We start from the raw sequence: 12,014 nt of genomic DNA on the forward strand, positions 1-12,014 counted from the left end.
AGCAGCACGACATTGCAAAGAAAGGAAAGCATTAAAAGGGGAATGTGCAGCAGAAAGCCAAAGTGAAGCCAAAGCGCAAAATCAATGAGAAAAGCAGGAAGCCAGAGCAAAGCAGAACACATAGCTAAAGGCAAAAGCATAAAGGCGAAAGTGTGAAGGCTAAAGGCATAGCTGCAAGCACAGATAAAGCGGAAAGCAAGGAAAAGGTTGAAGCAGAAAGCGAGCAAAAGACTGATCCCCATAGAAAGTGAACGTGAAAATGGAGCGAGTTGCCGTAATGAAAAGAGAGAGGGGCCTGAGAAGAGGCAAGCAAGGTGCCAGGGGCAGGATAAGAAGGAAACAGAAAAGCAGGTGCAAGTGTGCTCGAAAAGGAAGAACCAGCGTTCAAGTGTGCATGAAAAGGAAGAACCAGAGTTCAAGTGTGCACGGAAAGGGAAGAAGAGTGCAGGTGTGCACGGAAAAGGAAGAAGAGTTCAAGTGTGCATGGAAAGGAAAGAAGAGTACAAAGGGGTGCAGGAAGCACCTGAAGGTAATAGGAAACGAAAGACAAAGAGGGGCAGAAGGGTCAAAGTGTTCACGCCTAGGAAAAGCAAAGAGCCTGGCATTTCGAAAAGCCTCCGATTCTACTCCATGGAAGAATGGTATAGGGACAAGGTTGGCAAAAGGAAAACGCACATCCTATACCATGGAGCTTGTGTTTTGAATGAAAGGGCCGCCATCTGGGGAAGGGTGCCCTGTGAACTTAAGAAAGAACTGTGACATGTTAAAATTGTGTGTTTGAAAACTGGAAGAGGCCTAAAACTTGGGAAAAGGAGCCCTGAGAGGCCTAGCAGGAAGAACATCCCAATAACTGTGTTTAACAGTTGGAAGGAGCCTGAGCTTGAGGAAAGAAAGCCTAAGAGGCACAACCAAGCTAGAGACTTGTTTGTTGTGTTATACTGTTGAGAGGATTGAAGCGTGGGGCAGGGAACCCCAAGAAGCTTACAAAAGGAACGGTGTTACTATTATTCTGTGGTATTTTAAAACCTGAACAAGCTGAAGCTTGGGGATGGGAACCCCAAGGAACTCAAAAACATTGAAGGTAGTTGGAATAAATATAAGGGGCCTGTGGTGAAGGTCTGATGAACAGCCCCTTTGATTGAACTAATTTGTGCAACATTGACCAAGCAGCGCTTGGTGAGAAGACTAACTGAAACCAACCTTGGTTTCCACTTTTTGTTGAACAAGTATTTTCTTATTTTTGAAAATACTTCCTATCACATTTTTGTACAGAGTAAGGGCAAGCCTAGGTTTAGACACAGACAGACTTATTTTGGACTCTTAGACAAAAATGGCCATTAGAAACATCAGTTAAAGGAATTATCCCTTTAGAGTTAGGGCCAGTCAGGCATTACAGCAACCCAGGAACCTTAGTCAATAAAGGTTTTTGAACTAACCCTTTTTAGTCTGTGTCTCTTCCCAGAGCAGATTTAGGGCCTCATGAAGACCTGGGCGGTATCCCAGTGCTAATTACGCTGGGATACCGCCCAACGCTATTTGTGTTACTACAACTCGGCAATTTGCGCCGTATCCCGAATTGTATGTGAAGGGGGGTACTGTAAATCGCCATTCCCCATTGTGTCCATAGGACCCAATGGTGTTTGGGGGCGCTTTTACCAATGGCGGTAATGGCACCAAAAATAGCTGGTTAGTGGACATTTTTACCTCCAGCAAAAAGCTGGATCTCACGGCTGAGGAATATCCAGGGTGAAGAGTGAATCATCCGAACTGAGAAAATAACAAGGGAAAAGTGATTCATCTGAAACCATATAGGCTCCCAGAAGCCTGTAAACATATAGTGGTTCAGGAAGTTAATAAAATGTTAAGAGCAAATATTATCGAACCATCTTCAAGCCCATGGTCCTCCCCTATCGTATTGGTCACCAAACTTGACCATTCCTGTAGGTTTTGCATAGACGTCCGCCAAGTTAATGCCATTTCTGACTTCAATGCCTATCCCAGGCCAGCATCGAGGACCTGATTGATAAACTCGGAAATGCCACTTTTCTATCAACCCTAGACTTAACAAAAGGGTACTGGCAGGTCCCAGTGTATAGGCCTGACAAGATAAAGACAGCTTTCTCGACGCCCCTGGGACTGTTGTTCAAAGTCTCCCTTTTGGCTTAAACAGGGCTCCAGCCACTTTCCAACAAATTATGGACAAAATATTGTAGCCCTACTCTGATTTGTGTGGAGCTGATATTGACAATATCGTCATTTATAGCAACACTTGGGAAGACCATCTTTTCCATCTCTTTATTATTATGAGAGCCCTCGGAGAATTGATTTTGTTGGGTTTTAATAAACACGCCTAATACCGTACCCGAGTTTGGTTTCTAAGCGTGGATCTGGGATTCAAACCTCTGTTGCTCTGCGTGGTCTTGCTTCCAAGACCAGAACGTTACCCCTGTGCTATCCTCCGTTCATCCTCCGATGGATTGGCAGTTAGGCCAGAAGCTGGCCTAACTGCCAATTCATCCAAATGCAGACGGACCCAATCAGCCGTGAAATATCTCGGCTTCTTTGTAGGGATTGGTAGTGTAGAGCCTCAACGTGAGAAAGTGAAGGCCGTCCTATATACCCCTAGACCTAAAACTAAAAGAGATCTCAGAGCACTCCTAGGGTTAATCAGTTATTACCGTATGCTTATCCCAAACTTCTCGGACAGGACAGCTAGGGTGACAGACTAATTAAAGAACCCCGATCCCTAGAAAATTCATTGGACTGACGAGGATGATATATGTTACAACAACCTAAAACAAACCCTGTGCCAGAACCCAATCCCTAAGGTAGTAGATTTCTCAAAGGATTTTGTATTACAAACAGACGCCTCCCTTACAGGGCTAGGAGCAGTCTTGTCACAAATGTGCAACAGATTGGAACATCCCATCTTATTTACGAGTCGCAAACTTTTCCCACGTGAAAAATAATACTCTGTGCTGGAATTATAGACCCCTGCCATCAAGTGGGCCATTATCCACATTAGATAATTCCTCCTAGGAAGAAAGTTCACACTTGTCACAGACCATTCTCCACCAGTTTGGATTAGCCAGCAACAAGATTCTGACCCTCGAGTCATGAGATGGTTCTTTAGACCTGCAACCCTACTGTTTCACTGTGGAGCACCGAAAAGGCAAAGACCAAGGTAATGTGGATTTCCTCTCTCAGTTCCCTTGTGAAACAGATTTGGCTGCATCGCATAGGGGAAGGGTATGTGAGAAATCTGAAGGTGTCTCACCCGCTAGTCTCCGGGCATCTGTCATCCAGGTGGCCAGGACACGGCCATCGCTTTTGGATCCAGTCCCAGGGGGTGGACCAGTGCGGGAGGAGCACCTGTATGAAGGGTCTTCGGGAGTGGAAGTGGGACACCTGATGGTGAGACGTTGTATATGCTTCCCTGTAACACCTTGTCCTCATCTGTCAGAATTGCTCCCTGACTTAACGGATTCCTTTCCAACCACGGTGTCCCTTATGCCCTCCTGCTCACCTGCTGACTCTTCTTTAGTCTGGAGTCCAAATCTCCTCCTTCTCAAAGCTTCTTCTCTGGAAAGCAGATGGGGTCTGCCTCGAGAGGAAGCCACCCTGCCCCTCCGACTCGGGGCAGACCAATGCGAACCGGGGCAGACCAATGCAGGGGAAAAAGCCAACCGGCATAAAAAAACCCCTTTTGATGGAGTACGCAGGCTAGATACCGGATTGAAATGATATGCAGGCCAAGACCATCCGACCAGGAAGGGAAGACCAGTGGAATGGCTGAGGACAAACTGAAGCGGAATACAAGGAAAGAAGAGAAGCTTGGAGGATTAAGAGGGTAAGGGAAGGAGAGGGAGTTGAATACCACGAGGAGAAGTACTAGGCTGCAAGCAGAGCAAAGCCAAGGCTAGTAGAGAAGAGCCAAGACTAAGGGATAATCGGGGAGAGGTAAGTGGAACACGGAGGACAGAGACAGGAGCGTACTAACCCGGAAGCCTAACGCGAAAGGGTTGCAACGCGCGGACTTCCGGGTTGGCGCTCCTGATAAAGTGCGCCGTTGGAAAGACGTCCGAACGCTAGAACGCTGCCGGAGAACGTGCGGCAGCGTAGCGGCCATGTCAATGGCCGCTCCAGCGCCAGCGTCTCCATAAGCACCAGCGATCGCGGCCGCGGCCGCGGTCGCCGAGCGTGACAGTATGCCTCCCTCCAGACCCCAACCCACCGGGCTTCCCCGGATGAGTTCGGTGAAAACTTTTTAACAGTCTAGGAGCATGAACATATGACCAGGGTTCCCAAGAATTCTCTGAACTAGGGTAGTTCTTCCACGACACAAGGTATTCCAATCTGCCTCTGCGATATCTGGAATCTAATATGTCAGACACTTCATATTCTTCAGGGATAGACTGTGGATTGCACATAAGTCTAGTGGTCCTTTTAACAGGAGTGTTTGGGTCCACTAGACGGAAGAGAGAGGAGTGAAAGACTGGGTGAATCCGAGACATGGACTTGGGGAGTTGTAGTCGATAAGCCACTGGGTTAATCTTCTTGAGTATCTTGAAAGGTCCGATAAACCGGGGTGTAAGTTTGGTTGGGTGGACCCACTTAGGCAAATATCTGGTGGACAACCAGACTCGCTCTCCTTCCTTCCAATCAGGACCCGGTAAACGAGCTCGATCAGACACTTCCTTATACCGGCGTCTGGCGGATACCAGACTTCGTTGGGCGGTAGAGTGAGCTGTAGTTAGTTGATCCAATGAGGATTCGATGGTGGGTATATTAGAGGGAGAAGAGAAGACTGGTAGTATGCTTCTCGGGTGAAAGCCATAAGAACAAAAGAAAGGGCTGAGTCCAGTTGCCGAATGTACAGCGTTGTTATACGCGAATTCGGCGGTGGGTAGAAGGCTTACCCAATTGTCTTGATTCTTGTTGACATAACATCGAAGGTATTGTTCCAGGGATGCATTGAGGCGTTCTGTCTGACCATTCGTCTGAGGATGGAAACCGGATGACAAGGCTCTCTCGATACCCAACCGTTGACATAATGCTCCCCAAAATCGAGAGGTATATTGAGAGCCCCGATCAGAAATAATTTTATCCGGAAGTCCGTGGATTCTGAATATGTCCCTAAGGAATACTTCTGCCATTTCTGTAGCGGATGGTACTCCTTTAAGTGCCGAGAAGTGGGCCAGCTTAGTGAATGAATCAACGGTTACCATGAGACATGTCAGCCCCTGGGATCGGGGCAGGTCCACTATAAAGTCTGTGGATATTTGAGACCATGGTTGGCTTGGTAATACTGGTTGCATCAACAACCCATAAGGCTTATGAGTGGGGTTCTTGTTTTGGGCGCAGATCATACACGACTTACAGTGTTGTTTCACGTCGTGAGAAAGAGAAGGCCAAAAGAAGGAGCGACAGATTAATTCCAATGTACCTTTGACCCCTCTATGACCGGCTGTAACATGGTCGTGACCCCATTCCAGAATCTTCAATTGTAGGGGTTTATAAGGTATGTACAACCGTTGCCCCACCAGTAAAAGTCCTTCAGACCAACGAAGTTGAGGATGTAAGACGCCCGGCACCGAGGTTGCCAAATCGGGATGAGTAGCGGTCTTAACTTCTTGAAGAAATGACGAGACTATTCCCACTATTCTGTTCCGAAAAAACATCTTCTGACCAGAAGACGAAGAGTGATAATCGGAGGACTGACACCTCGATAGAGCGTCCGCCACGCTGTTCTGAGTGCCTGGAATATAGGAAATAGAAAAGTCATATTGGCTGAAGAAATGTGCCCAGCGAACCTGTCTGGAGTTTACACATTCCATGTTTCGAAGAATTTTTAAATTCTTATGATCTGTACGTAGAGTGAAAGGATGTGAACCGCCTTGAAGTAGATGTCTCCACTCTTCGCAGGCCACCTTGAGAGCTAGAAGTTCCTTTTCAATTACGGAGTAGTTCAGTTGACTCGCGGATAGAGTCTTAGAAAGATATGCAATAGGGTGTTCCAGTCCGTCCTTGAGTTGAAGAAGTACCGCTCCCAAGGCGCTTGCGGAAGCATCCGCCTCTACTATAAAGGGCTGATGCTGATCAGGTTGTGCCAGAATAGGTGCGGAACAGAATCTCTTCTTTAAGTCCATAAAGGCATGGTTGGCCGTTTCTGACCATTGGAAAGGCTTGGCATCCTTCTTGAGCAATGAAGTAATGGGCAGTACTATTTGCGAAAAATGTCCTATAAACTTCCTATAGAAGTTGGCTAATCCCAAGAATCGTTGGACCTCCTTCAACGACGTGGGTGCTGGCCAACTTAGAATGCAAGACACTTTTCTGGGATCCATGGTTATGCCTTTCAGAGATAAGACATATCCCAAATAAGGAACAGAGGATGCGTAGAAAAGGCACTTTTCCGGTTTGATTAATAGATGTTGGATCTGTAGACGATGAAACACTGTCTGAAGATGGGAGGTATGTTCCGAGAAGGATTTTGAGAAAACCAAGATGCCATCTAAGTAGACAATGACATTGAGGAATAGTAGATCAGAAAATAAGCGATCCATAAAACGCTGGAATATGGCTGGAGCATTAACCAAACCAAATGGCATCACCCGATATTCGAAAAGGCCAAAGGGTGTCCGAAAGGCAGTCTTCCATTCATCACCGTCTCTTATCCGGAGAAGGTGGTAAGCACTCCGGAGATCCAGTTTTGAGAAGATGGTTGACCCTTGTACAGCTTCCAGTATGTCTGCTATTAAAGGCATTGGATATCGGTCGCGTACCGTGACCTTATTAAGACCTCTATAGTCGATACAGGGCCTTAACTCTGAGGAATCTTTCTTTGGTATGAAGAAAAGTGAGGCTCCAGCCGGTGACTTAGAGGGACGAATGAGACCGTTAGTCAGATGAGAGTCCAAGTACTTTCTGAGCGCCTTCTTCTCTAACAGAGATAAGGAAAACATCCGACTAAATGGAACTAAAGCGTTCTCTACCAGCTCAATGGCACAGTCTTCTGGGCGATGAGGTGGGAGATCCAAAATCGGATTATCTCTGAAGACAGCTTGGAACTCGGCCAATTCCGAAGGTATCTTACGAACTTCATGTACTCCTTCTTGTTGAGGAGTGAATACCTGTACCAATTCTTCGGAGGCATGGAGTAGACAGTTTTGCTTACAAGAAGAGGAGGTGAAAGCCAGGGTATTTTGGGTCCAGTCGATGAGCGGGTTGTGTCTCCTTAACCACGGAATACCCAGGATAACCGGAAAATGGGCTGCTCGAATTAGATCAAATTGGATCTGTTCGGTATGCTGAAGAATGCACATCTTCAAGGAGATAGTGGAATGGGTGATGGGCCCCGACGACAGGGGAGAACCATCCACTCCTTCAACTTTCTGGACTTCATCCAGTTTTTGTAGTGGGAGACCATGCTCGTGTGCCCACTCAGTGTCCATGAACATTCCTGCGGCTCCACAATCCAAAAGCGCCGTAGTGGTGAAGACCTTTGTTGGGGTTTCCAAACGGATGGATATTGCCATGAGGCGAGAGTCCATGGTGGATGACTGAGATGCTACTGTCACTGTAACATAGGGACTGGTTGTCGGACCTCGGTTACTTGTCCCCTTCAGTTCCGAGGTCGTTCGTTTCCCGAGCGTCTAGGAGGTACTTCCGTACAATTTCGAAGCAAGTGTGAGCCGGATCCACAGTACATGCAGAGACCTGCATCTCTCCGACGTCTTCTTTCTTCGGAGGTTAACGGGGACCGAGCGGAACCAACTTGCATGGGTTCCTCCTTATTACTGGAATGAGACAGTGAGGGCATAGGGTAGGCATTGGATGGAGGGTTGTGATACCCCTTCTGCTTCTTCTTCTCTGCCTTGCGTTCACTAAGGCGGTAGTCGATCTGTGTTACTATTGAGAATAAGTCTGACAAAGTAGTAGGACGGGCTATTCTGGCCAGCTCATCCTTTATCTCCTCCTTCAATCCACGACGGAAAATAGTATATTGGGCCCTTTCTGGCCATCCAGCGTCCGAGGCCAAACGTTTAAAGGTGGAGATGTAAGTCAACAGATCCTGGGGGCCCTGCTGTACATCCAAAAGTTCCTCTGCAGCTACTTGGGTTACTTCAGGTTGTTCAAAGGCCTGACGCAATAAGGCCAGAAAACCCCCATAATCTCTAATAATAGGGTTATTGTTGGTCACAAAGGGGGTGGCCCAAGCCAAGGCATTTCCGCTCATGTTAGATATCATGTACCCCACCTTGGCCTGGTCATTGGAAAACATCAGCGGTCGGAATGCAAAGTAAACGGAACATGCTTCCAAGAATTCTTTTAAGCGTTTGGGGGTACCATCGAATTTGCCTGTGGATAACGACATAGGAGGTAGGTCGGAATCTCTAGCTTCTCGATTGGAGATCATCTGCCGCAGAACTGCATTATCGGCTTTAACATTCTGCAATTCCACATTCATGGCCTGGACCGCGGCCACTAATTCTTGGATCTGCTCAGGGGAGGCCATATTGCTTCTTTGGCGTTGCAAACTGTCAGAATTGCTCCCTGACTTAACGGATTCCTTTCCAACCACGGTGTCCCTTATGCCCTCCTGCTCACCTGCTGACTCTTCTTTAGTCTGGAGTCCAAATCTCCTCCTTCTCAAAGCTTCTTCTCTGGAAAGCAGATGGGGTCTGCCTCGAGAGGAAGCCACCCTGCCCCTCTGACTCGGGGCCTAAGGGGGGCCCCCGAACCGGGGCAGACCAATGCCTGGGAAAAAGCCAACCGGCATAAAAAACCCCCTTTTGATGGAGTACGCAGGCTGGATACCGGATTGAAATGATATGCAGGCCAAGACCATCCGACCAGGAAGGGAAGACCAGTGGAATGGCTGAGGACAAACTGAAGCGGAATACAAGGAAAGAAGAGAAGCTTGGAGGATTAAGAGGGTAAGGGAAGGAGAGGGAGTTGAATACCACGAGGAGAAGTACTAGGCTGCAAGCAGAGCAAAGCCAAGGCTAGTAGAGAAGAGCCAAGACTAAGGGATAATCGGGGAGAGGTAAGTGGAACACGGAGGACAGAGACAGGAGCGTACTAACCCGGAAGCCTAACGCGAAAGGGTTGCAACGCGCGGACTTCCGGGTTGGCGCTCCTGATAAAGTGCGCCGTTGGAAAGACGTCCGAACGCTAGAACGCTGCCGGAGAACGTGCGGCAGCGTAGCGGCCATGTCAATGGCCGCTCCAGCGCCAGCGTCTCCATAAGCACCAGCGATCGCGGCCGCGGCCGCGGTCGCCGAGCGTGACATCATCCTACCAGGTAGAATACTTAGGAACTCAACCCCCCCACACCTTTCCCGACACGAACACTTTCTCACAGACAGATCACCATGAGCGAAAACAGACTAACCCCAGAGCTGTATACCTGACATTGGCAGCCCTTAGAAGCATCACATTTGATACTATAAAGGTGGTCCAGTCACTTCAACCCAGAGCCAGAGGTGATCCAAGTTGTGGTGTTGTTGCACACATACTAAGTCACTCATTCATTCACTCACTCCTCACTGTTATTTTTCTTCTGGGGCACAAAATCGTATATGATGGCATGGTGAATGAATCAAAGGTCTATCACAATGTTTCCAGCTTTTCAGTATAAAGTGCACCCCAACTTGTGTGGGGAGTGCCTGTGTGATATACTTTGCTACCACACTGCTCCCCATCTTACCGATGCGGGCAATGGGTATGCCACACTGCAGGATCTGCACTGTACTGTCCACCGCCGCTTGCACACTGGGGAAAGCACAAACAGCAGACACCACTGCCTCTGGGATCCCATACAGCCGTAGAGTAGCCTTGGTGATGAGGCCCAGGGTGCCCTCAGAGCCCACGAACAAACTGGTCAGGTTGTATCCGGCAGCTGACTTCCTGCATGGGTGAGAGCAGGAGATAATTTAGAGGGCACAAAACAGGTTTTGTGGTCCAAACGAGGGAAAGAAAAAGATGGATTAATTACATCTTCGTGAGCGCATCAATCTTATAGTCTGCTTAGTGTATTTATAGGTAGTTGTGTGACATTATGCAACCTGTTACAACGACCTCTTTTATTCAAATTCTAACAGGGAAATGCAAAGGTCACGGTTCATTAAAAACCCAGCCTGATATGTTGTGCATTCGGTTCGGTACACAGGTCCACTGCTACAATAATGCAGTCATATGCAGCTGCCTGTGATGCCACCAGTTGCACAATGGGATTTCATTTTGGTCTTAACACAAATTCTGGACCTTTGTAAACGAAAAGGAGAAGAAATTGCACTTTGCCTGGAACACTTAATGTAGCACGTCCACTGTAGTAGAGTGCTCTAATCCATCTGTCCCTGGTAGATTGTTTTCTTTCTTTATATGGGATTATAACGCATGCAAAAACACCCATTGTAATGAATATTTTAATTCTTTTAAGCGGCTCTGTGCTCCAGATGCTGGGTCCGATAGCCCTGGTTTGTGCATCTGTGCCACAGGTGTATTGTCATGTCCCTGGCTGACGATGAGCTCAGAATTGAAACCGACATCTCAGATTCAACACCTTAAGCCTGACATGCTGTGTTTTCAGCAATATACAAATGCAAATTCTACATTAAACTGACAGAGCTCCATTGGACTTGCTTTAATTGGTGGTGCGCCAATGTTCCTCCTAAACTGTGCAAGTGGGAGCTTGCCCAGCTTGCCTTTGGGTGCCGCTCAGAACAGTTTTAGCAAACAATTCCCACCTTCCCAAGAACTAAAAAAGACCCAAACAGTACTTTTATGTTGGTTGTAATATGAATAACGTTGAAACCAGAATTTCCATAGCCAATGGTGCCTTAGCAACCTCACACCAGGATTCCTACTCTGTGTACAAATCTCACAGAGGCGCTTTGAAGTGGTACCCATGAAAGTTACCACATTATAAAACTCCAATATTAATTTGCCCTCTAAGGAATTTGAGTAGGCGAATAGGCTCAGCCTCTTCTACTTTAGCAATGCAAAATGGGTGGTTGCGGTCAAACGGCGCTGTGACCCTGAATTAGTGCATAGGTACATGGTGTCTCAATACTGTAATGTTCAACAAAGTTTCCAGTGTGTTGTTACAACATGCTTTTAATTGCAGTGGTCTAATACAGCCAACACGTGTTTCGACCAATGCATTCGTCCTCAAGGCTGAAAAGTGTTCATTACATGTATAGTTGCGAAATTATACAGAAATTATAACATTAATGTTCATGAATAACAGTTACATTGTTACATTAATTTGTTATTGCAATGAATATCAATACATACCCATCACAGCATTTCCGCAGAGTCGGAGGTAAGTAGGATCAAAAACACAGAACAGAAACCTTCTGTCAGTTATGCTACAAAGTTGTTTCATGTACATATACTGGTAAGATTCCCAGAACCCGATTTGTTCACCATTGCTGTATTAATAATCAATTAATGCTTAGCCCATTGACCATGAGCGACCTGCTAGTCCCAGGTGTCGGAGTTAGTAGAAATGTGCTTTGTGCTGCCAAACATGTCCTAATACGGAGCGTGATGTGCAACCCCATGTGTTCCATGGCCTAAGGGGTTAAATCTATTTCGCTAAAATAATATAAACTTACACCCTTGTGGGTAGTTAGAGAAGTGAGCTAATGGTGAGTTACGTGCAGGCAACTCACCAACTGCTTCTGTGTGAATCTGAACACATTGAAAATAAATTACAAGTAACATTAATTTGCTATTAAGTCTATTAGAGTTTAATATGTCTGCAGTGAATTGCTGCGAAGGCTTAGCTTCAGTCGATTCCTAACAATTAAGTCTGTGCAATGGTTAAATCAGCTTTTGATTCATGACGGTCTTTGCCGAGGTGTGAGTATTGCCTCTTATGTCCAAAGGTCTTGATACAGATTTCTTAAGTGACTCTTCTTAGTAGCATGAAAGGCGAATGCCTGATTAGATAGATAGCTGTGGGTGAATCCAAAGCCTGACAGAAACACATGGCAGAATCGGAC

General features: G+C 46.8%; 1 protein-coding gene across 1 annotated transcript in view; it reads right to left on the reverse strand.

The window, feature by feature from the left end:
* The window catches only part of LDHD (lactate dehydrogenase D), a 320,897-nt gene that overhangs the window by 180,759 nt on the left and 128,124 nt on the right, over positions 1 to 12,014 (reverse strand). The window contains exon 6 of the mRNA XM_069604235.1: positions 9,713 to 9,912. Within this exon, the coding sequence (XP_069460336.1) occupies positions 9,713 to 9,912 (200 nt within the window). The remainder of the gene's footprint in view (positions 1 to 9,712; positions 9,913 to 12,014) is intronic.

The sequence above is a fragment of the Ambystoma mexicanum genome, chromosome 1p (genome assembly GCF_040938575.1).
Source record: "Ambystoma mexicanum isolate Mex_15411 chromosome 1p, UKY_AmexF1_1, whole genome shotgun sequence".
Taxonomy (NCBI): domain Eukaryota; kingdom Metazoa; phylum Chordata; class Amphibia; order Caudata; family Ambystomatidae; genus Ambystoma; species Ambystoma mexicanum.